The 26,963-nt window shown below is 38.0% G+C and overlaps 1 protein-coding gene across 1 annotated transcript in view; it reads left to right on the top strand.

The window, feature by feature from the left end:
• Positions 1 to 26,168, top strand: part of SH3YL1 (SH3 and SYLF domain containing 1) — a gene marked incomplete at its 3' end in the record, with an annotated part of 50,531 nt that extends 24,363 nt beyond the window's left edge. Inside the window, exon 10 of the mRNA XM_082305905.1 lies at positions 25,969 to 26,168. Coding sequence (XP_082162031.1) covers positions 25,969 to 26,168 — 200 coding nt within the window. The remainder of the gene's footprint in view (positions 1 to 25,968) is intronic.
• Between the last annotated feature and the right edge of the window lie 795 nt (positions 26,169 to 26,963).

Here is a 26,963-nt window from a genome sequence, read left to right as displayed (position 1 = left end):
AAAACTGTTTTATATTACCACCTAATTGAAGTGAAAAAGAAAGCTGATATAACAAGCTTGTGTCCAAGTCCTTATGCAAGGTACTATAACTCCTGTTTTAATTAAAAAGCGCTTCCACAGGTCATATCTGATTATGCTACCATAAACACGTATTTCCATTGCAATTATACTCCTTGAGGTTTTTGTATTGAGTTGAGATAATTCTGCATTATACTAAAAAGATACTACTTGTTCGTTGTTCTGTTCTCATTCTCTTAAGCTTAAAGCAGTTTCAGCTCTAACAGGAGAATCTTACTCTGTAGTATTTGCAATGTAACTCTTGAACTGTGGGGCCCATCATCTGGAAACTTGCAATCTGTTAGGAAAAATTTTATTATCAAAGCGGTTATGTTCATTTGGCTGCTGTAGTGTGCTCTCCCACCAGGAGTCTCATCTTTCACAGATGAAAGACTGTTAGCTGTTTCAAAGTTAGTGATATAAATTATTTCTCCCATGAAATATATTGTCCATTTGATAAATGTTTTAGTGGTCTCTGCTAGGATCAAAAGCAAGACCAAGACATTCTATACTACATATATATATATCTTCTCTCCATACATGCTGTTGGCGGGTGTGTGTGTTGAGGGCACCAACACAGGAGGATCTTAAGCGGAGCTGTTCATGTGACTTCTGCAGATCAGAGACTTCCTGAGAATCAAAATTTGCTATTGTGCTGTAGGACTTGTACCAGGAAAAGAATGATGGCTCTAGTGATCTGTACTCAGCAGCTGTCATCCAAAAAGAAAGAAAAATTGGTCTTCTGGCCATTAAAACTAAACTTTCCCAGTCTTAAAAAAAAAAAACCTGACCAACTGAGAAGAGGTTTTTAAAGCAGTAGGAAAAACTTGGGCACATTTGCTATATTAAAGGAAGTGTTCTTCCACTCAGGTGCAAGTGACAAGGTAGAAATCTTCCAGGGCCATCTGTTGATGGTTTTCAAGATTCTTTGAAATCAAAATGTAGACTCAGTCTACTATGGAGGATTCCTAACGATTTCTAGAAATACACAATCTTATCTTTGAAGAGTGCAAGAGGCAGTAGGATCTTCTGTAAATGACACTTCCTGCAAGAAACATGGTCTCATGGTCAACTTTTGTTTACATTACAAGCTTGGCATGGTATATTTTGCCTTCTATTGCAGGTTTTATTTCCATAGGTAACAGTTCAAATGCTCTCTGAATCCACAGAAGTACTATGTATTTCTAAAGGCTAAAGAATTGTTTTTATCACAGGGAAAAATCAAACTTGAAGTCAGTTCCCTTAAGTGTCTTCAATACCGTAGCATACATGCATGTTGATGGGAGGCTGCAAGAGTTGCAGCCCCTTTCACATCAGTTACAAAGGGCGTATTAATGCTGGGTGATGGAATAGAAGGAGCCTTAAGGCCAGGCCTCCTGCCAGTAATATCTTCCTGCCTGTTTATAGTCCGGATGATTTCAACAGAGCTGCCTAGCAGCTATAGCTCGTACTAGCTAATCTTTATTGCAGGATTAGTTGCTGCAACGGATATTCTACGGTGATCTGAAAAAAAAACGTACAACATTTTTTGCATCTTTCTAGTTTTTTAAAAAAAGTTGTTAGATAACTAATAGAAGAGTTCATGACACTAATCTTTAGAAAGCTACCTTAGGTATAATGGCTGGTGCAGGTGTAAGTTTCGATATTGAGCAACAAGCTTGTCTGGGTTGCCAGTAGTAAGGACTTGCTTTTGGGCGGGGAGGGAGGAGGTTGGCATTGTGTTATGACGTTTTGGTTTTGCAACAGTTAAAAAAGTAGTAGAAAGGTTGAAACATTAATTCTTCTCATGAGATGGAAGAAGAGCTGGACTTGTGGATGAAACCTTTTTATTTTATGTGGACCTGAATTATCTAGATAGGCAATGTAATATAACCTGTTTCAAATGCAAGAAAAATGTTAAATGAAAAACGTTTTTCTAAACTGATAATGTGATTCTTGAACTCAGATGCATGTAGATAGATTTCATGTAACTGAATGATACTTAAGGTAATACATTTAGTTGTAAAATGAGGTTCAGTAATTCTTTAAAATGTTTCCAGAAACTTGGAAATACCACAAATGCTATTTTAAAAAAATAATAATTTGCAGACACCTTTTACAATTCTGGAAGAAAAACCCAAACTCATAGATGATATAGTTATTGTGATTCAGTGAAGTACGATAGTACAATAGTAGAGATTTTTCTGGAGACTGTTCAGATAAAGAAATTAGATTTGCTTATGAGTATGAAAGTTCATGCCTTACTAGAATTAGAGATTTGCAGCTTTATTTTTCTACTTGTCCCTTCTATGTCGTACAATCTAATAAAAGGGCAAACTGGCCCTTCCAAGCTTTATTGCCATGATTTAGCTTTACTTTATCTGGATAGAAGGTTTCTGCAGAGTTGTGTACAACATCTGTAATATAAGTGACCTGTGGTTCTTTAGTGTACTCCTTGGGCATTGTAGGCTCAGGAGAAGTTTATTTTATTAGGACAGTTTTTTTAGATACATTAGGTTGACAGTTTGTCACACTAGAATATCTAATCTTAGATACTGGTTTTTCATTGGTGTTATGTTTTCTAGTTATTTCTACTTGGGGTTCTGCCATGGAGCAGCAAGTAACCAAAACTATAGATAAATGGTTACTTGACTTACCTGTCTATCCTTCTAACAGATTGCTGAATACTATACAATTCTGAAAACGTTGCAGTGATGTGGTTTCCCAGCTGAACTGGTAGCAGCAGGAGTAGCTATCTGCTAGTAAAAGCAGGAGCTGGGATAAAGTGAATGTTGGCGAGAAGTGAATCATTAACAGGCAATTAGTTCAGAATCAGAAGTCAGATTTTTTTTTTTTTTTTTTTTTTTTTTTCATTTCAGCTCAGCTAATCAGAAAAGGGCTGGTTCACATATTTAGAGAAGAATCACTTAAAATTGCCAAGATGCTGGAACAATCAGGAAACAGACTTAAGGCAGGAATGGGAAGGAAAATGCAAAAAAACTGTTTCCTTCCAAACTGTTCTTTCACTGTGCATTCACAGTTATCAAAAGTCGGGGCTTGAGTTCTCTGTTCTTGAAAACATATACTTGCTTAGTGTTTCATTCTGCCTCTGCTCAGTAATATGTTCACTTTTAGGAATGTTCATGAACAAGAGGGTGGGTCTATGGCTACAATACTGTAAGACAAAATGCTCATCGTAAACACAAAAGCACTTCTCTTTATAATAGTGTATTTTGTCCTAATTAGGAGAAAGCAATGATGCTCTTTGCATCTTTTAAGCAGCCATATGATTTGCTTAGGAAACTCATAAGAACTTGTGCCTGTAAAGCCTGTGTTCAATGTTTTTTTTATATTTCTCTTAGAAACACTGGCTTTCTTACCTTCCACTTCTAAATTTAATTTTATCTTGGGGAAAATGTATGCCCTCTTCTTTTAGTTTTTGAACTGAATAAATTATCTATCTGCAGACATTGAACCCTTAAGACTATTGTGCATAAAATCATCACACCCAAACTTGATTACAGTAGAACTTTGAAAAAATCAAAATACGAATTGTAACTAGTTTTTTCAGGAGAAACTTTTCACTTATTTTAAAATAATATGAAAATATTAACAGATTGTTACTTCCCCATTAGGCATATATTTGTATTCTTACATACTGAAAGAAGTGCTATATCAAGCTTACTGATGAAGACATAGAGGCAGATGAGAAATTTATGACCATTTTTGAGAAGCTAAAAAAAACCCTCCTTCCTTCAATGATGGTTTGAGTGATTTATCAACCTCATTATTAAAAATTTATGCCTTCCCATAGAAATTCGTCTGTAGCTTTTAGACAATGATGTTTGTTGTGGCTTTCTTCAGTGTATTAAAGAGCCCTTTCCTACGCAGAGGGTTTTTTTTTTTTTGTTCCCCTCTTGTTCCCTTTGCGACACTTGTGCTGCAATCAAATCACCTTTTGATCTTCCTTGATCTTTCTTTTGATTGCTAAACAGATTGATGAGCTGTGTCATAAGTAATTTTCTTTTTCCTCTCAGATTTTAAATAGTGCTACAAATAGCAAATTCTAAAATGCAAGCTCACTGAGATCAATAAGATTTGGGCTCCTAAAAGCCATAATGAATTTGGACTAAACTCCAGTCCTTATCTTTTTTATTATTTATTTATTCATTTATTTATTTTAAGCTTCTTACATATTGCTACTCTATGTGTTAAAACAGTTTCAGCAATATCAACCCTTTCTGATCAGATGGTACCGTGAGGTGTGGTAAGCTCAGTTTGTGTTAACTGAATCCCTCTCAGAAATGCTGCTTTTCATGGTAACAGTTCTCCAGGAATTGAGTCTGGCCCAATTCTCTATAATTTCAGAGATGATCTCAATGTTGCTTTCAGTAATCTATAAATGCCAGATGGTTCAGTAGATCTATGAAAATCTGTTTGCTGTGAGAATTCCAAGACAGATTTTCATGCCTCCTGGAGTGTATTTTGTCAAGGAAACTTGAGGGTCTGTATGTGAATTTGTTAGTACATTATGGGGTTTTTTGTGGCCAGTTAAAAACGTGTTAACTAACCAACACAATTATATGGACTAAGAATTAATAGACTGCTTCTGAGGTAAAAAGCTTTAAAAAAAAAAAAAAATCTGTTTTGCAGCTCTCTGAGGGCAATAGCATAATTTTTACTTGTGACTTCACCTCCTGTTTCACTTATTTTACTTGCATGCCTGTTCTGCAGTTCAGTTTCCATCTGAAACGTATGATCTTGTTATTTTTAGAGCTACTACCCTGTAGGATAATATTGATCAAATTCAGAGAAAAGACAAAATATAGCCTGGAATGTGGACACCATTCTAGCACTCTCTGCATTAATTAGTACCTCTAATTACATGTACTGCTGAGCTTGTTTAAACACGGTGTAGAGAAACAATAGAATTTTTAGTTAGAGCTGTTGAAAGAGAGCATCACCCTATGTGCTTGTAAGGTTAAAATAGGCTTGTTTGCTAAATATCTATTGAAGCAATCGATTTATTTTTCTGATATGTTTCTCTTAATTTAGTTTTAACAAAACTAGTGATGTTTTGGAACAGCTCAAATTTAACTGGAAATCTAACATACGCCTATTCATATCAGCTACGCAGTTCCACATTTAGAAATACCCACTGACAAAAAAATTCTGACAGCTATGCTATAAGAGAAATGTAAGTGTGCCCAAATCTCCTCTTGATGAGCAACTTTTGACTTGGGCATTTTTATTGTAATTAAGACTAAACACCACAATAGTAAAGTAAAAGTATTTCATCATTTCTGGAGCCAATAAAATTCAGGTATCTCTGTGGTTTCAGGCTAATTTTTTCCCAGTGTAATATCTGAATTTTTGCTTTTCCTGTGTTGTCAGAAAGTATATGCTTAAAGTCTGTCTTTCTAGAATATTGTCAATATTGCAATTTGTGCTTCTCTCTGTCTGTTCTGGATCAAGATGATTTAAAATGCTGTCATCATTCTGCAGATTCATTTGCCAATTTGAATTGTAGTAAAAATGAATCAAAAGCTTTTAACCTTTAGTTAAGTAAGATTATAAAATCGTTTTTGTACCATACTATCTGCATAGACCTGGAACGGAGAAGGAATCCAAAACCTGTTGTTTTTAAGAATGGAGGAAGACTCCATAGTTCACAATGAGGGGAAAAATGCATTTTGCTTTTGAACTTAAAATTAAATCATCCATGGAAACATGATTTATTTCTGTCACTGATACTGGCTGATATTTCAGAAATGTTGGCTCCGAGTCATTTTCGTAAGCATTAGACTGGACACTTTTAAAAGTCTATTCATTAATTGGGGGTATGAGAACTCGGAGATAAATAGAATAATCTGCTCCACCTGATGGAGTGCGGATAAAGGAAGCTGTTCTTTCAACTGAATTTCCCATATTTCTGTACTGTTACTCACTCCTGTAGGTAAGGAAGTTAACTGGTTAATGAAATTGTTCTCCCATTGTGTGTCTTCATGGGGAAGTGGATTAGACATTTCTTTATTGTGAATAAAAGATATGGATTTCAATAATTAACTGAAAACTGGATAAAAAAATAACAAACTCGGGTAAAATCAGATGTGTGCATATTCCTTTAGGTGCTGTGGATGTGTGCTGTGTGTTTGGAACTGAAAAAAAGCCACTTTTCATTCTTCAGTTCATGAATTACTCGTTTTCCAAGAAAGGCAGAGATTTGCTGTAGAATCAAATAGAACTCTTTCACATTGTAAGCAAGAACCCTCATCAAGCTGCGCAGTAATCTGTTCCCTCTATGCTATAATTTGAGGAGGAACTCTAGCAGATTATAAACTGTAAAATCAATAAGACAACTCAGTGTGACTAATAGATATTTGCTTTAGAAAATTTTTACAAAGTGAGGTACATGATGTATCTGTCATAATCCTTCATGACATTGTCTACTAATTTAGTAAACATGAAGTTAACCCCCTGGAAAGTAACTAAAGTATCTTTTTTTTTGTTTGTTTTTAAGAGTTTTAGCTAAGCTTGGTCTGTTTTTATGGTTTTCATGGCAAAGCTTGTGACATGTTTATATTTAGTTACCGGAAAAATAAAACATCCATCTGGTGATCCCCCACAGCATTAATTTTCTTGCTATTATGAGCTCTTTCTTAATACTAACCAAACCCAGGAAATCCCAGGAAATTATTTTTGAGACTATTTTTATCCCTGATTCACTTTTACTAGGATCGTACTATTACTATCATGAATATAAGAAGTCAGATAATCAAGCTGCTTACAGCTTATGTTGTGGCAAGCTGAGAGGAAAATATGTAGCATGCAGGACTTCCCTGGTCACCCTGAAACAAATAACTTCCTGTGTATAATCAGCTAACTCAAAATACAACAAGGCACAGAGAGAGATTGAGGTCAGATGTGCTAGGATGAATTTGGGGTCTTTCTGATGTGTGCAGGCATTGGCAGAATGTGAACCAGATATACCGGCATGGGGAACAAGATTTTTTTCTTGGCATTTTTTAATGGCTTGGAATAACAATTAGGAAATTAGAGCTAAATCATATGAAAATCTCAGTGCAATCTATGCTTTTTTTTTTTTAGTGTAAAGCACCATTATGGTGATAATCCTGATTCACAGCAGTTAAAATGTGAAATTGTTCATGTGAAGATACAAATGTTAAATGGTATAGGTTAAAGTCTTTTATCTGAGGCCCCTGTAAAGCATGCAGCTTAATGTTTTAGCATATTTATGAAATAAATGCTTAAAAACTTGTTTCAAAGCTGTGTACTGCATTAGATAGTATTTTCTTTCTGCATTGTTCAAGTAGTAGGACAAAGGCAAGTTTAAATTGCTTTCCTATCTATTTATCTAGAAAAACCTTTGGGAGTATGGGAACTTCTGCTTCATTAGTGCTAACAGAAGCCAAACTTAAGTACCTCAAGGAAGTGATAGATATACAGGATTTCTGTCCAGACTGTGGCAAAATGCCCTGTGCTTGATTGACTTGAGAAGAAAGCTGAAACACTGATCTAAGAAATGGAGATCATTTTGCAGTAACGGTAGGGTGAAGCTTTACAGACCCATCTTGATAGCAGGGACGAGAAACTTCACCACATCTGAAAACTGCATGTTTGAGAACATCCTGTCTTCCACACAGTCCCCACCACTCCTCTTCTCTCTAGTGAGAGGCGGGAAGGAGATGGGAGGAAATGCCTCATATCGGTTTCTGGAAGGATACTGAACATCTACTTTATACTAAGTGCTAAGGGAAGACTCTTATAATACTTTCCTTTCTTTGGGAATTAATTAGTTTTTACCCTGATGGAACAACTTTAAATACATTTTTCCATGAGCAGTAAAATTAAGTGCCATGGCTCCCCAAAAAGTGATGTGTTCTCTGTCATGGAGGGACCTGGGGTCCTGCGTCTGCCGTGGCTGTCCTAGTTCACCGTTACATCATGCAGATCAGCCAGCTGGAGATTGCTGATTGAACCAAGAAGGTCATTCACGTTTTGTGGAAAAACTCAGTTCCTGAGTAAGAAATAGGAGGCCTTGCAAAAATAAATCAATAAGGCAAACACTAATATAAACTAAATTAGTATGACAAATAAGTGCTCTAGAAATGGTATAATAACGCTTCTCACTTTTACAAAAAGATACGCTCTATAATAATGCTTCTCACTTTTACAAAAAAATATACTTTCCAGAAACTTCTCACATATTCAAGGGGAGGTCTGGCAAGGATTTCATTGAGGCTTCTCTGGTTATATTCCGTGGGGTTTATCTTTCTCATTAACAATTTTATTGACATATTAGGTAACCTTCGCATACTCTTTTTCCAATTGTTTGTTTCTTTAAGAAGCTCAACTGGAAACAACCCCTACGCTTGTGGAAAAGAAGTGAGGTATTATTAATTTGTTCATACACTGTGAGACTTACCCCTCTTCCCCCTTTCCTCTCAGTGGTGCATGTTTGTGTTCTTAGCAGATCCTTTGCTATTTAGCACAGAAGGAATCAAAAGAAGATAAAAAATAAGAAAAGAGAAAACTCCTCTGTAAGGAAAAATAGAAAGGAAAAACTTGCTCTGGTACACAGTTCCATGTATTTGTCCCTGCTGTAAGGTTCAGACTGTCTCTTCCTTACTCCTTCCGCCGGTTCTGCCATTTGTCAACTACTACAGAAGGATGAGGAAGAATTTGAGATTAGTGGTACAGCTGGGTATAGGGCAGCAGAGAAAGTTTAGAGGTACTGTTGGGGGGAAAAACCTGCTTCCCTGTTTGTTGCACATTGCACAAATTGGAGTTAGTGACTGAATCCCATCTGCAAGCCAGAATTTCCTCATACTTGAACTAAGGGATGTTTTTTTCACAAATGTAGTTATGTAAGCTTTTTCTTTTGAAAGAGCCTCTACACATCCAATATTCCACTTGACCTAAAAGCATATGTAGCATTGCATCATGTTCATAAAAGTATGAAGAATATTGTCAATACCATTCTTAAATTTTAACTGAAATTTGCAGAACTGCTTGCTGTTTCATTTCATGGATTTTATCATACCTGTGTGCTTTTTGGCCAGGCTGATGTAATGAGTATTCAGCGAAGGCTGCTGTGCTAGCCTGGGAAGCGTGATGTGAACACAGGTTGCGTGATGATGGCAGTTCAAGATGCCTCACCCTCATGAGGGTGGATGTTGCAACTAAAGTTGTGGTGGATTGACCCTGCCTGGATGCCAGGTGCTCACTTCTATCACTCCCCCACCTCAGCTGGACAGGGGAGAGGAAAATATAACAAAAGGCTTGTGGGTCGAGATAAGGGCAGGGAGAGATCACTCACCAATTACCGTCATGGGCAAAACAGACTCAACTGGGGGAAATTAGTTTAATTTATTACCAATCAAATCAGAGTAAGGTAATGACAAAATAAAAACTAAATCTTAAAACACCTTCCTCCCACCCCTCCCTTCTTCCTGGGCTCAACTTCACTCCCAATTTCTCTACCTCTCTCCCCCCCCAGCGGCACGGGGGACAGGGAATGGGGGTTGCGGTCAGTTCATCACACGTCTCTGCCAGTCCTTACTCCTCAGGGGGAGGACTCCTCACACTCTTCCCCTGCTCCAATGTGGGGTCCCTCCCACAGAGACAGTCCTCCATGAACTTCTCCAACGTGAGTCCTCCCCACAGGCTGCAGTTCACAAACTGCTCCAGCGTGGGTCCCTTCCACGGGGTGCAGTCCTTCAGGAACAGACTGCTCCAGCGTGGGTCCCCCCAGGGGGTCACAAGTCCTGCCAGCAAACCTGCTCCAGTGTGGTGTCCTCTCTCCACGGGTCCACAGGTCCTGCCAGGAGCCTGCTCCAGCACGGGCTTCCCATGGGGTGACAGCCTCCTCCAGGCATCCACCTGCTCTGGCGTGGGGTCCTCCACAGGCTGCAGGTGGATCTCTGCTCCACCGTTAACCTCCATGGGCTGCAGGGGGACAGCCTGCCTCACCATGGTCTTCCCCAGGGGCTGCAGGGGAATCTCTGCTCCAGCACCTGGAGCACCTCCTCCCCCTCCTTCACTGACCTTGGTGTCTGCAGCGTTGTTCCTCTCACATATTCTCACTCCTCTCTCCGGCTGCAGTTGCGCAGGTTGGATTTTTTTTCTCCCTTCTTAAATACGTTATCCCAGAGGTGCTACCACCATCACTGATGGGCTCGGCCTTGGCCAGCGGCAGGTCCGTCTTGGTGCCAGCTGGCATTGGCTCTATTGGACATAGGGGAAGCTTCTATCAGCTTCTCACAGAAGCCAGCCCTGTAGCCCCCCTGCTACCAAAACCTTGCCACGCAAACCCAATAGAAAAGTTAACAAGAGTTTTCTATATATTGCAGGTGTTCACATAATATAAATATGTTATCATGAAAGTGGTAGACTTAGTATTAAAATAGTTAGGAGTTACCAGCTTTTTTAACAGAAAGCAGTTTCTGAATCTTTCTGTTTTAATGACTTGAAACTTCTTTCTGCTTTTCATTATTATTATTTTTTATTAAATTTATTCTTAGCAAGATTAAATCAGTTTTGTCTTATGCTTTTCTGTTCTTTAGCTGAAATACTTTTCTGTTCTTTAGCTGAAATACTTTTCTGTTTTATTCCTTTGTCCGGTAGTAGTAACCTGTTTGATCTGAGTTTTATACTGTGAAGCTCATTTTTGTTTCCCCTTGAAAACAGGCTTTCTGTTCCTGGTCATCCTATTCCTCGTCCAGTTTTAAACATTGGTGATAAGAATTGTCAACAGCACTTCAAATGAGGCCTTGTACAATAATATAATTTTGTATTGTTTCCATATGATTCTCATATAATTTTATTATTTTTAACCATTTTTTCTAACCAGTGCAGAGAAGTTTTTCTTCATGCAAGGCTGAAAAAAATTTTCAATCATTATTTCACAAAACCTTACCCTAGAAGCTGGCAGAAGCTGTATAGAATTAAGTTGGGTTTACTAGTTTGGTTTGTGGTGGGTTTTGTTTGTTTGCGGTTTTTTGGGGGGTTTTGGATTTTTTTTTTTTTTTTTTTGAGGCTGTAGGTTGTTTCCCAGACTGGAGTAAAAGCTAAGACTTATATCAAGAGAACTTGTTCATGTGCCATTAACACATTAGGAGAACTTTTGAATCTGACAGTACAGAGATTTGAGAAGCAAAATGCAGAGACAGTGTATTCTGGTTGAGATGTTAACTCAGTATGTGTAGAGGAAACATGGAGAAGCTTGTCAACATAGTAAAAGATCTGCAAATCATTCTTAAATCGTCAGTTTGACCTGAATAAAACAGTGCTCAGTTCTCGTTACTGTACTGTACTTTTCAGAACATGAAGGTTATGCTTAGCATTGCATCTCAGCTTTTGCAGTATGATTTCAGCACAGGCATTATTTGCATTAATGTAGTCTTGAACATAACAAAGCCCTTGACATTGATATAGTTTATTTGACCATTTCAGTTTGAATGAAAATTTAAATGGTTTTTGAAAAGGCAGAAAAATCAAAAAAGTAATCAGGAAAAGTACTGTTACGGAATTGAGTCTTGCAAGCAGGAGGTGGGTTTTTTATATCCTAAATATCAAATACATCCACAGATGCTTGACAAAAAAGGCACTTTAATGCAAAAGCTGACTGTGCTGAAACAAAGATAGAAAGCATTCCATCAGCAGATGAAGATGATGAGCCAGCATGTTCCCTAGTAGGCCAGAAACTCAAAAACAGTGAAATATGTTTCATACTGAATGAGCTTAATTTGCACATTAACTTAAACTTTAAATATAATCAGGTCTGTTTCAACCAGCAATGAAACCACCAGTTTTGTTTGCTAGATGTGACATTGTTCAGTAGTGACACAAGTTGGTGACATGGAAGCTGCTTTGAAATGGTCCATTTCCAGGTTATGTGGAAGAGGTCAAAAATATTTGAGCCTTTTTCTGGGTTTTGTGAGGCTGCTGTAAAAGTGTGTATAATACCTCCTTTCCATGCATACAGATTTGAAGCTGATCATTAATTTCTCATCTGTTGAGGCTCCGGAGCAAAATTGAGGGTAGCATACCTTGTACGGAACGTCTGTGGCTAACTTTGCTTTGTGCTGCCTTTAACAACAAGTGTTAAACATGGAATAGCTTTTTCCAGCCACCATTTCTTTATTAATGGAGAAGATAGTTATTCAGCGATTCCAGAAATCAACTGGAGGGCTTTGTAACACTGGAAACCTGGACACAGTTCCTACTTGAAGTAATAGATAATGTCTAGCTCTGCAACTAATTCAGAAAATAGAGTTGGTTGAGACAGTTCTCATGGAAGTGGAAGAGGGCTTAACATTTGGTTTTGCACTCCTTTCCAGGACTGGTATGTGCATTTAGTACCAAGAGGTATTAAAGAGTGTAGTTCCTGGAATGGTACAGGCCTTCCTTGATATCATCCAAGGGACTCTAATGTTTTGAAATTGCCTTAAATCTACAGCTGCTGTAACAAAATAGACATCAGGTCTTCTGGATATAGGACATTTCTTTGCCTGTAAGTGATTGTAGAATAGAGTGAAGCAACTGGTGCCTGCCCTCCCTCTTCAGAGCAGGTTTTTGTAACCGATAGCACAAATAGGCATTTGTGTGGGCATTTAAAGGGTTCTGCTTAAACTGCAGTGTCAGTGAGGCTTAGTTACCCCAGAAAGTCCATCCTTGTTTTCTTAGTTATGAAGAAGGAATTGTTTTCAGATTTCAATGTTGAATTTAAATACTTTGAGAATCTTAAGAAGCTTTTTTTCAGAAAGGAAAGACAAGTTGTGTTGTTCACTTACCCAAAACAAGCCATGATTAGTGGCAAAACAACAGCTAAGGCAAGGGATTATTTGTTCTAAGCATGATTTGATGAATATCATGTCTCCTGACCTTTGATCAGATGAGCATTATTGGACATTAATTGGATCAATAGTGGCATATGACATACTTCAGGTATCTGTACAGAAAGATTTATGCTTATATGTGATTATAGCAGATTAGTACCTGTAGATATAAAATGTCAAATCTACTGTGCATATTAAGGACTTCCCAAACATCTCTTCAGTGAAATACGAGTTTGTTGTTTTGTGTATGGTGAGGGGTTTTTTGAGGTGAGTCTATAGTTAAAATAAAAAAGGCCATTAAGGAAATTAGTAGCTTAACGTGGATAGGACATTTGAGATTTCACTTGTAAGACTGAACAAACACTTGGTTTGTGATTTGTCCAGAAACAACTAAAATGAAATTTTTAAGTAGGTATATGTCTGTTCTGCTCTAGAAGCTGAGATGAAACCCTTTCTTCTTAGGTTAAAGGCTGAGCAGCGTAAACAAAGAATATGGAAAATGAAGCACATTAGGTTGAAAAAAGAACTGATGTGTATACTGCTGTGATTCAAGAACTGAAATTATTTTCATAACTTCTAGTATTTAGGATGCAGTTGGGCTACTATTCTTCTTTCTGAATGAGAGTTGCATGGAGACTTTTTTCTAAGTAGGCATTAGCACATGTAATATTTTGTTGCCATACAGGACCTGAAAAGTTAATTTCTTGCGAGTCCCAGTGTGTAACATACTACAATATGCTTCTGCTTTACTGCCTTTTCCCCACCCCCCACTGGCTGATGTTTCGTCTTGACTTGAGAGAAGAAATCCATGACATCTTGCAGTTTACTGCCCTCTTTTTCTCTATGCAATAACTCATGGTACTTCCTTTCATCCCTTCTCTGACTTTCCTTACTTCACTTCCATCTTAAGTCTTTAAACACAGACCAGTTGTCACTTTCCAAAGATGCTGCTGTTTTAGGCCTGTCACCAGACATAGTGAATGATGAAGCCTGAGAACAGACATTGTCTAATAAGTGCCCAGTAAACCTTAACATTATAAAGTATTTTGTTTCTGCTTATCCTGACATTGTAACTTAGGTAATTCAGTAATCTGACTTAACTTTTGTGCGGCCTAGCTGTGAACATGAATGCAACATCACCTTTGTGGGTCTGAGCCCCAACTTTGAGCCAGAGTTGACATTACCTAAACAATATTTGTTAGAAACTACTTATGAATAGTAAAGCCTCGGAATTCAATTATCATCAAAGCATGGGCTATTAATTGTATTAAACTTCTACATCCATGAAACATTACGAAGTATAAGTATCCACTGAACTATACCTAATGAGGTCTTAATCTCCAAGATGCCAGTTTTCAAAAGTCACATGGTATAAGATACTGTATCTGTCATGTTTTTATTATTGCATGTGGTCATAAAGTCGATATTTTGAGGCAATGTTGTTTCAATATTTTATAACATCACTGTGGAAATATTTTTTTTTCTTTGTTTACATTCTAGCAAGTAAATGAGCCGAGCCTTTTTAATAAAGGAATTCATAATATATGCAAGAGGTTTTTAAATTTGAGGAAATATTCAAACTGGTAGTCCCATCAGTTGCAAGCCATATATTTTCTATTTCAATAACAGAATACTGTTTTCTGTTGCAGTTTTCATCATTTTGATTGCTTTCTAAACTCTGAGTGGAAAAATCAGTTGTAACAAAGGATTTTTTTTTTTGTATGTGCATGTAATTAGTAATAAACATACAATTATGTACTTTTATAGCTTTATTTCCTTACATCCTAGAGTATCTTTTCCTGTGTTTTCAGAAGTATTCTGTGCATTTTTGACTGTTATCATAACATAAATGAAATAGTTTCCATTGTTTTGTTTCTAAGGAGACAAGTTTAGAGGCATACATGCATGCTTTCAAACAACTGCACTATTTCTAAGATTGTCTTTTAGAATATCATCAAAGTGTGTCTTCAATTGTTTCTTTTTTCTAACTCAGTAGAGTGTGACTCATCAGAATTATGATCAAAACCACTGTTAATTCACATATCTTGAATTTAAAACTGGTATTCATTGTTTTAAAACTCTTATTTAAAAGCAATTACAAAATGTAGTAGTGACGTTAAGACGTGAGATACTTAAAATCAGAGGACTGAACAGCTTGCAGGAAATTGGCATGTAGCAATAATTAGTGGTTTCCTCAAAAATCCAGCACTAAGCCTTACATCTTTCTTCCACACACTCCCTCTTGGTTCCCTTCCAATGCTGCTTTGACTATCCCTGACAAAATTCACCTAAGAAATCGAATCTCTATAGGGCATAACTTTATTGATAAGTGCATAAATTATTTTCATAGCTTCTGTTTAGCATAATAGCTCAGAAATAGACATAAAATATAATGGAAACCAAGAAGGTAAGTTACAGATGTAGTAAAACGTAGATACTCCCCAGTATGACTGATCATATATAACCAAGACGTCACATTTGCCTCATGTTCTTGAAAAAGGTGCTGTATCACTAAGACTATTATTACTTTCAGCTTCATAATTCTTTGGAGAAAAGAGAGCTGAAGAATTAGCATTATCTCAGACAACACACTGTCCAATTTTTCTCTCCATATTGCTGGTCCAGCACACAATTAGTGCTTTCACTTCAACCTGATTAATGCTGACCTTAACTGTTTTCTAAATTAATATGAACAGGTCAGTATTAGGCCCATTTCCTTAGTCTCTTTGAAACAGCTGCACCATTTAATACATGTGCTGGTATTTCTTCTTATGGTCAGGGAACAGATAAAGGCACTAATCACAAAGACATCTTTCTTTTCCCTCCTAACTTTGCATCCCTCTAGTCTTCCGTTTGCTAGCTTCCTTTTTTGTCTTCGTTGGAACCTCTTCTTTCAAAACCTACTAATATTAAAACACTTTATAGAACTGATGACTTTTCATTGGATTAATGATCATCAAACTAATGAGTAACATCTGTGTTCAATATTGTATTATGTTGAATTTCTAATATGGCTCTGGGTTTAGGGTTCTGGGATTTGAAATATGTCCATTCATATTCAAAATCTATAGCTCTATATTGAAGTTTCTTTAAATTATGTACACATCCCCTTTATTTTGATTTCACTCAATCTTTTCCTTGTGTACCTCAGCTTGCTGTGGCTTCCAGTTCCTCCAGTGTTCTCTACTCTTCTTCCCCTTCTATTTTTCCTTTGCTGATTTCTTCATTCATTACTTTATCTCCTCATCAGTAGGTCTGTTCTGACAGTCTCATGTGCTGATTCATCCCAAATATTTTTTATTTTCACATTCAGAAATAAATGTGTGATCTCCACAAAATGAGTTCTCTGTTCCTTCAGTTCTGTCACCCTTCTATTTAAACAGCTCTGCTCTTAACGGTAGAGTGTGAGAAGTCAGTTACCTACAGGTCTCGTACCTTATGGTAATATTCTCTTTAATCATTTTCAAGAAAAATTAGGTAAAATTGAATAGATGTGGAGAAGAATAAGTGCAGTGAGTGGAGCAAGGAGTCACTGATATGGAGTAGCTAAGTTATTTTTAGTGTAACAGTCTGAAGATTTAAAAAAATATTTTTTTACTATAAAAGCCTAAGGAAGATAAAAGCCAAGAAAGAAGGGTTTCAGCCAAAGGCCAATGTCAGCAAACAAAAAAATAGATGTAAACTGGTAGTGAATTACTTGAAGCTGGACATTAAGAAAGCTTTCTTACCAACTGGGGGAGTAGGGCTTTGAAATAGCCCCCCCAGATGACTAATGGGGGCAAAAAGAGGAGTGGCCAAAAAGGTGGTTTAATGTCTGGCAACACACCAGACTCCAACCTAAGTCTCAGAGAGCGTGCTTTATTTAGTGACGTGCTCCCAGTCTCATCTGTGTGGAAGTCTTGCATTACTAGATCATTCTTCAGGTCCTAGTCAGTGTCTGTCCCCTGTTACCAGTCCACACTGAGTATCTTTCAGACATGATGGTTCTACTTGTCCTCAGCTAATATCTTCTCTAAACTTTATGGCTTTCACCAGATGCAGAAGATTCTCATTGTTTTGTCCCCTCTGTCTCCATTTGCCCCAGGTATCCATCCTATCTTGTTGCTTCCTTTTGACTGTTAAACTCAGTCTTATCCAGCAATATCTCTTCCCAGTGTCAGCATCTCATCCTCTTTCATCTTATAAAGCCCATAGTTGATCGTATTGGTGTTACCTAATCTTGTTTTATCTTGTTGTTTGTAGTTCTTCAGTACTATGCTGGACGGTCTTTAAAGCAGTTTCTCTTGCACTCAGTTCAAGCCATTGGCTCTATCTATGCTAATAAATTAAACATTGCAAGGGAATGTGCTTGGGCACTGAAACTTTATCATTTATTCCTTTAATTGTTAGCAGGTTCCTGGTATGATTTTGATCTGGGAAAAGTAGTGGGCTGTCAAATGATTCCATAGTAGTTTGTAAGTTAGCATGTGCCAGAGGCTGTCGCCAATAGTCAATATGAATGAAGCTACTCTGATTTGGAGACGTGGAGTTTAATAGCATGGACAGGGCCAGACTGGCAGTTGGCCTTGGTACTGCTCCAGTCACTGGAGTAAACGTAACTGGTACTTCCAAATCTCTGGTGACTTCTTCATAACCTCGTATTAGAAAGTACATCCCATCTTCCCTTAACCTGATAGATTAATTGCTATGTCCTGTTTTCTTTGATAATATTTGTGCTCTCTGAATTCTGTTGCTGGGCTATGTCTGTAATTGCCTTTACATCTATATTTCCAGTGTGTCACTGAGAAGGCGTCTTTACCAGCCCTCCATTCTTCTGTTAAGATTTTCCAGCTAGCTATCCTTTGTCCCTTTTCATTTACTAGATAACACTTTCTACAGACACCTCATAATTACCTTTGTTCCAGATCTATATCTTCCTGCCTTGCTCTGGTACTCCCTTGTTAATGAATTATGAATTCAAGCTAAAAATGATCAAATAGAATTTGAAACTGCCTGTTGCTGACCACTGCAGAGCACGTGTGATCTTCAAGTTGAATTTCTTTAGTTCTCACTTTCTGAGCAATACGAGTCCTATAGATTTTTCTATGAATACCATTTCAAAGATGCAGCCTTTTCTTTCCATCTCCATGTTTGTCCAGGCTTTTGTCCTGCTATGATTCAATTGTTACAACATCCTTCTCTCTGACCTTTGCAAATTCAATATTCCTTTACTCTCCTCTTGATTCAGTTCTTGCTGCAAAGTTAATTTCCTGCCCTATCACTTTGCCCATATCATTCTCCTTTACATTCCTCCACTGATTCTCAGGTTAAGTATCTTTGAGCTCAAACAGAACCAAAAGCACTCCCTGCCAGATCCAGCTTTCATCCCATTCTTGTGAGTATTACAGATTGAATTTAGCGGTTCACCTACTACTTCAAAGTTAAAATTATGCCATTTCTCTGCCTGCCTCTAGGCATCATCGTATTGTCACAGGGAAAGACTGCTCAGTTCATATAGCTTAAACCAAAATAATGATCAAAGTGCTTTATTAATTCATTAATGACAGATAATTAGCTGGTAATCTGTGAAGTATACATTCAGGATCAATATCAGAATTACAGCAAATAAACTGTAATATTAGACAACTACAAAATATTAATAATCACCTGAAGTTTCTAAACGCAACCTCCGAAGTTTCAATTGCACTTACAGGCATGCATGCATATCAAGTGTTACATGTACAAAGCTTTACATTCATGCACATCCCCTCTCACAGGTAATATGGGTTATGAGCACACACAATCTAGTCTGGCAGGGCAGGTTCTCCTACATGCACAAACCTCTTGTTGGCGATGTGGGTACTCCAGCTCTACGTGTGCTCGTGCAGCTCCTTACAACCCACTGATCCATATGTTGCCAAGAAAGCCCCACCACAAGGTCACACATGCACAAAGAGGTGTGAGTCCCTACTGGGTGCACTGCCTGCTGTCACTCCCCTGGCTGCGCGCAGGCTAGTCACGCTGTCTGACAGGGAGGCTGCTCTGTCTGCCTTAGACAGAGGTGATGCTGGCAAGGTGACTTCTATTTGTGTCAGCTTGGGTTTTGATTACTGCTGTTTCCCATCCAGCCTCTCTCCCCAGCCCCCATTACAAGTTTTCATGCTGCTTTCATGCTTAAAGGTAATTTCGTTTCGAAAGTCTCTGAAGTTTTTCACCGAATCACAGAATGGTTGAGGTTGGAAAGGACCTCTAGAGGTCATCTGCTCCAAGCCCCTTGCTCAGGCAGGGCCACTGAGAGCCAGTTGCCCAGGTCTGTGTCCAGATAGCTTTTGAATACCTCTAAGGATGGAAACTCTGCCGCCTCTCTGGGCAACGTGTTCCAGTCACCCTCACAGTAACAAAGTGTTTCCTGATGTTCAGAGGGAACCTCCTGTGTTTCAGTTTGTCCCCATTGCCTCTGGTCCTGTCATTGGGCACCACTGAAAAGAGCCTAGGGCCAACCTCTTTGCACCCTCCCTTCAGATATTTATAGACATGGATGAGATCTCCCCTGATCCTTCTCTTCCCTAGGCTGAACAGCACCAGCTCTCTCAGCCTATCCTCATAGGAGAGATGCTCCAGTCCCTTCCTCATCTTTATGGCCCTTTGCTGGACTCTCTTCAGCATGTCCATGTCTCTCTTGTACTGAGAAGCTCAGAACTGGACCCAGCACTGCAGGTGTGGCCTCACCAGTGCTGAGTGGAGGGGAAGGATCACCTCCCTTGACGTTCTGGCAATACGGTGCCTAATGCAGCCCAAGATACCATTTGCCGCCTTTGCTGCAACGGCATGTTGCTGGCTCATATAAAGCTCTTGAATCAACCTAAAGGTTGTTTTCCTCTTTAACATGTCTAGTTGGGGCCTGATAATGGTGTTCCTTTTTAATAAGAGAATTTGGAGCAAGCGTCCTTCAGACTATCAATATATGTATACACACACACTATTCACACTCACAGTCGTACCTTAGTAGGTCATGTTGTCCAGGCCATTTGCTAAGGGTGGCCATTAAAATCTTCTATAAACTCTTCATTGTTGCTGGCACCAGCTATCATTTTTTACTCAGTGATTTGCAAGACCCAGCAATTAACCTAGTTCTTCAGCCTACTTTGATTCTTTTGTGAAATCTAATTATAAACTCAATACTAATCCTCTCCAAATAAAAGCCTGGTGTCCCATAACAGGTAAAGAACGGATTTCTGTCTGTTCACTGTTAGCTACAGCTCTCATCCTAAAACTACAAGTAATAACCAAGGCTTTCAATGCCTCTGAACATTGTACTAGTGATGATAAACCTTGTTGATACTTGATATATTTGTTTTTAAAAGTATAGGTGTTTGCATCTGCCTAGATCCATTAGTTGTTTTCCATCATTTGGCCTGTTTGTTAGTTTTCTTTTATTTCTGCTGCACAAACAGGGTTCATGTGGTTGCTTAGTTTTCTGGGTCTCTATTTAACCAACGAGAATTCTATTGCAGCCTTTCTGTAAGCTGACACTTTTTGGTGGAGCTTTTATGCCAGCACTGTGCAACTTCAGTCATCTCTGATGCCGGAGACTCATCTGACTTTAACACTTTGCATGGCAGTTCCAGTCACTTCTCTCTACTTCTTCTCTACTTCTTCTCTTCTACAAAAACCAGAGAAAGTAGAAGTCAGTATGTTGGAAGTTAGTTAACGGTTGGACTTGATGGTCTTAATGGTCTTTTCCAACCTAAACGATTCTATGATTCTACGTTGAATGTGTTGCTCGTTCACATTGATTTTTAAATAACGAAAACATTAGCCATGCATTCTAAAGGTTGCACAAAATATTTGAGTAAGGTAGAGAGACTGTTCAGGTTCAAGGAAAAATGTATCTACCTAGACAATTACATTTTCATATGGTATGTTGCATCCCAATGGAAGCAATATTACAACCTTTCAACTTCAAAAGAAACCAGATCCACAGCCCATTTACCAAGTAGAGATTTAGCAGAAAGTGTATAATACATGGGCAATCAACAATAGGATTACCCTGTCAGTCATCAGTACCCTCGATCAGATAGCTCATTCGCAGTAACAATTGAGCCACAGAGCTCCTTTTTTGCAAGCTGCTTAACACGGTTTGGATGAACGCCAAACCAGCAGTAACAGTTTGTGTTAGTTCACTTACAGTTTCTATCATCTAGGTGCACACATGACCCACAAGGATCCTGCTAGCTCTCTAATTGCTGACAATTAGTGAATTTTGCAAAGTGGGTGTTTAGCAATCTCACCACTAACCTCAAGCACATAAAACTTATTTCAGTTTTATTGCTGTGTCAATGGCCAAAAGCTGCACTTTACAGTTTGTATATAATTCTTCTGCAAGTTCTTCAGCATCAGACATTCAGTGGCTATGGCATATACATCTATACCAGTAAAATTAAATTTGGGACCCACAGCTGGACTGTACTATTCTGTCTTCCAACTTGGATTTAGTTTTTGAAAGCTGAATAAACTGAACCCAAAATGATGTAAAATGCCTGTTCTTCTCTAAAAACCAGTCTTAGAATCAGGCTATGCATTTACAAATATTTTATAGGTTTGCATTAGAATGTGAAACTAGCGGCTACACCTACTAGTCAGTTAAATAGTGTGAAAGCATTGGCACAAGCACTATAACTCAGTTACCTATGTGGTTGTGTTGTTAGAAAGTTGTTGGCGTTATTCTCACGTAGCACGTTCCCAGATAATTCATAGATGTGCTTTAGGAGTTACTCCAATATAGAAAACAGTAGGTAGTTTGGATGTGGCTCTCCTCCCTGGATGGTGAGCATTTACTAGAATGTATGTGACCAGTCTATGCCAGTTGGCCTCAAAGTCAAAGGCAGGCTCTGGCACCCTTCAACTGATTAATATAGATGTAGCCAGTGTATCTGTTCTATAGCAATTTTCTAGAGCATGCTTTCATTCTGTGGTAAATGTGCTGTAATTAAAGATAGTTTTATCGCTCTTTCATTCACTCTGGGTCTGGTACTGCAGCATGCCCAAGAGGCCGTAAATTCACTCTAGTTTATACCTCATCAAGTCCGTAATCCATAGCAGTACTCCTTAGCAAAAAGTTCAGATCATTGTGGTATGTAAAGATGAATAAAAATGAAAGAATATTGTGGTCAGAGCAGTTTGTTATCCAGCATACGCCATACCCATGTACGCTAGAGCATTGAATATGTATGCTGGCTGCTGCACTAATTGATCTTCAGCCAAAATTTCTATATTTCTGTTTTGACCACTGTGTTTGTAGAAGTGTGCTGTGTGTATTCAGATACCATTAATTAAGGATTTTCCACAATGTAATTTGTTTTTATTCCAGTGTGCATACTCATAAATCTCAATGATTTCAGTATCATATGCTGTATGTAGCACTGTAGCACCATCTTGTGTGAGCTGCAAATGTGGTTTCAATATTGTCCTGGTTTCAGCTGGGATAGCGTTGATTTTTCTTCCTAGTAGCTGGTATAGTGCTGTGTTTTCGATTTAGGATGAGAATAATGTTGATAACACGCTGATGTTTTAGTTGTTGCCAAGTAATGCTTACACTAGTCAAGGACTTTTCAGCTTCCCATGCTCTGCCCGGTGCACAAGAAGCTGGGAGGGGGCACAGCCAGGACAGCTGACCCAAACTGGCCAAGGGGCTATTCCATACCATATGATGTCATGCTCAGTATATAAACTGGGGGGAGTTGGCCGGGGAGCAGCAATCGCTGCTCAGGGACAGGCTGGGCATTGGTCAGCGGGTGGTGAGCCAATTGTATAGTGTTTCACTTGCTTTGTATATTATTATTATATTATTATATTATTATATTATTATATTATATTATTATTATTACTATTACTACTATTCTGTTTCATTTTACTTCAATTATTAAACTGTTCTTATCTCAACCCACGAGTTTTCTGACCTTCACCCTTCCAATTCTCTCCCCCATCCCACTGGGGTGGGGGAGTGAGCGAGAGGCTGCGTGGTGCTTAGTTGCTGGCTGGGGTTAAACCACGACAAATATATGCATTTAGCGATCTTCATGTTGACTATAACTATTTTATTTAAACCCCTTTTATGTAAAACTGAAATCGTGAAACAAGAACATGAAATCGCTCCCCCTTATAATATATGTGGTGGATTTTGTAACAGTGCATTCATTTAAGATACCTATTTGTTAGGATGATCCATATAAATATGAGGCATGGGATGCTGCAATCTGGAGGCAATAAATATGCATTTTATCTGTTTTACGCTACAAAAATACAGAAGTAAAGCACAGAGATTAGAATCTTTGTGAGAAATAAAATTAAACTATAGTATGGGAAAGAGCCTCTAGGGAAAATTAAGTAGGAATTTTTATGAAATAGCTGGCAGGAATAAAGCTGGAAAATGTTTTTAAATTATAGCAGGTAGCAAATGGGGCAAGGACTCAGAAATCAATGTTCATAATCAGCTGTAGTGCTTTGAGGTTTCTGCATGTTTGGAAAGATGCACAGGGGCAAAAAGTGGGAAGGGAAATGCATAAAGCAATCTTGTTCATATGACAAAGCAAACAATGATTGGAGGCATGATTGTGGTGCATCAAATGCACTCCTACACTTTAATATCTCACATGCGCTTCTTTTGTTCCACCCTTTCATGCTTTAATTTGTGTCTAGTTTCCCTTCATTTTTCTTCCTACTTTTACTGAGCCAATTTCAGTTATACTCAAGAGTTTTTGTAAGAGGGATTGCAGTCTTATTTTTAATGCAAGTTCAGCCATGGAGGAGGTAACTACTACTTGCTGCCATTGCTTCAAGTCCAGCATATTAAAGTGGGGTGACAGTTCTTCTATTGAATGTAATGAAAAGAAGCTCTCACAGTCACTTCTGGCACTTTCAGTCTCTTCTTTTGTGATGCCAATTATCTGATTTTTCCAAGTATGTTAGTTAGGGCAGTTATATAGTAACGCTAATTGTCCTTGAGTGGTTATCCATTTGAACACTTAGGTGATGGAAACACACATGGTTAAGAACTCACAATATAAGAATTTGTAGCCTTCATCGTAACATAAAATGCACTTTTACCCATGCGTGCTGCCGGAATGTGGCACAGGGGTAAAACACACCCCATCTCCTTTTTATATGCAACTGAGTCGTAACTGTTTTCGTGCCTTAGCACCTAAAGAGTCCTGAGCCACAGTATTTTCTTACTGTTCTTCAATTAAAACTAGGAGTAAGAAGTCAAAGTGTCTTTTACTTTTGTGGGTTTTGCTATGATTTCCTCAATCAAAACATCTAGCTTCGAACCACACTTTGCACAGGAACACATCATATTGTCCTGACTACATCAAATGCTTGAATTCTTGGAGGAAGATCATGTAATTGCTGAATACTCAGAGACTGTCAGGGTTTCAAGTGTGGAAGTGAAAAGGTGTATTGCTGCCTTTTTTTTGGTGGGAGTAACTGGTGGAGATAAGGACCTGATAAACATGGGTATTCTCATCTGGTTTTGTTTTCACATCATAATAAATAGTGGTGTGTGACTTTAGATCATGAATATAGATATCGGGAGAGAGAGACTGTGTGATCAAGGAAGACAGCATTTGACTTCTCTGCAACCAACACTCTCCCAGTACATGGCCAAAGAATTTTGTATTAAGTAATTGCTACAAATGTAGATCATGAAGTAAAAGAACTGGCCTATGGAATGAACATATATATTGACAAATGCTGGGAAAAGAATCTATGCTGTTTATGCATACATTTGTAGTCCATGTTTCTTCTCTGTCTGTCCTGTTTTGGCTACAGTTTGTATTTGGGAGGCTTGGGGGCAAAAGGATTTTTCCTCTTTCTTTTGAAGTGATAAAAGCAACTAGAAGAAAAGTTCTGTGGGTATTAGTTGTTGACGACAGACTGCCAAAAGAAAAGTTGTATCGGTGCTTCTCTCACCATCCTTTCTATCTCTGTACTTACAATGTGTAGACTAAGTAAGAAGAGCTTGGCTTTCCCCTTTTGCAACACAGTTCTGGCAGCAAGAGGGTGCAGCTAATTCTAAAAGTGTTTAATCTTGCATGCTTGAGCATTTGTGCAGCCATCATGTCCGTATGAGCAATACATCCTGAAATCTCTCCACTTGACTGTGTAAACGTCTTCGTTATTTCCTCTTAACTAGTCTTCCATTGCACCTTCCATTTTTCACTTTTAGATGTATTCATGCGAGAGATTTAACTGTTTTCTAAACCAACATTAAACAAATGCAACTACTTTGTATAGTTCAGACAGTTAAAGGAATTGAGAGCAAACATAATTATTAGCAAATTGAAGATATTCACTTAGATTGACATTTCAATAGTAATAAACATTGAGATGTGAGCTAAACAGCGACAACAGGAGTGGAGGCTGGGCAATGGTATCCAAGACTTTAGGTGATGGCCCATGACTCATGGCACGATTCCAACCCCAGTTAAGGACTGAAATAGCTATGTAGGAGCATGGTGGAAAGAGAATTAAAGCCATTTGTATATGTGGTCGTTCAATGTGCGAGATACACCAAAATCCTGACGCTGCAAACCCCATGGAAAGAGAAGGGAAGTGCTGTGGTTATTTTGTATTTTACCATCCTATATTCTGAATATTGTTAAAAATCAAAATCCCTGCTTTAAGTTTTGTAATTTCTGTGAAGAAACTGTCAGAGAGAATACATACCAAAACTAAAACCTGAAAGTTGTTCTGTTCAGCAATCTTTCAGGAAGTATTTGCACTTTCTTCAATGCACCGCTTTTGTTCCCACTGTTTCTGACCGTATGAGGCTTATAAAAAAAATTGTTGATCTTTATTTTGTGTAGAGTACTACTTTATTTATTAAGTAGGCTGTGCTGGTAGGCTAGAATCCAAATTTCACTTGCCTAAGAATGTAGTGGAATGAAGGGATTTTTAATGGTTTGTATGCTCAGATAAATTATTTTGGTTACTTTGTCACTGTTTTCTACTGTCATTTAAGAATATTGCATTTAATGACTGACTGTGTGTGCAGTTTAATAATTTCCTTTTTATTTAATTTCTTTCACTTCAGGTAACTCTTGGAGCAATCCAGTAGAAGTGACAGCACTTTATTCGTTTGAAGGACAACAGCCAGGTGACTTGACTTTCAAAGCTGGAGACAAAATCACAGTCACAACCAAAACAGATTCCCAGTTTGATTGGTGGGAAGGAACAACAGGAGGACAAACTGGCATCTTTCCAGCCAATTATGTTGCCATAAGTAACAACTAAATTTGTGTAGAAGAAAATATTGAAGCAGTAATATATTTACACTGAAAAATGTTAACTTTTCAGATTTTATTAAAATGAGATTCTTGATCAAGACTATCCTAACACAAAATTGAAATGCACTAAACGACCTTAACTTTCCCCTAAGCTTATTTAAGCAGGAGGTGATAGTCAATTTATGATGAAGTTTTATTTTTAAGCAAGTTGCCATACAAAACGTACTCCAATTTGTGTCTAGTTTCAGTTCTGTCTTGCTATAAGGATTTATTTTTTACATGAGGGAAAAATTACAAATAATTTAAAACTAGACATGCTGAAAAAATACTGATTTTATTAAATTATAATTTATGGTCTCTTTCTATAATAAATGCTCTCAAATTTGCTTCAAACCATCTCTGAGTTGGAGTTCTTTACTAAACACAGATATTTTTTCGCAGGTATGGCAGAGGAAATTACCTTTATACTTGGTTTTAAAAATCACTTTAGGCATTGCAGTTTTTCTTAGTAACTACTTTAGGTCCGGTCCCCAATGTTTGTCCTTGTTAGGCATACAAAGACCTTTATTTAAACAACTCTGTAACAGTTAAGCAGTTCAGCTTGTCTGATAGCTTGTCTTATACTGGCCTCATCTTTGAAGAATTTAAGCACTTTGGAAAGTTTGTTTAATAAAATACATGAATAGTCCCTCCCAGAAAATATATAGGCTTATGATATCCCTTGATTCCTGTGGGAACTTGTTCCACAGATGGAAAGCAAGACAGAGAAATCTTTGCCTGGTTCACAAGTGAGCTTGCACAA

Source organism: Platalea leucorodia (assembly GCF_965183815.1).
Source record: "Platalea leucorodia genome assembly, chromosome: 3".
NCBI lineage: Eukaryota > Metazoa > Chordata > Aves > Pelecaniformes > Threskiornithidae > Platalea > Platalea leucorodia.
The sequence above is the reverse complement of the archived record's forward strand: the minus strand, read 5'-3'. Positions and strand labels throughout refer to the sequence as shown.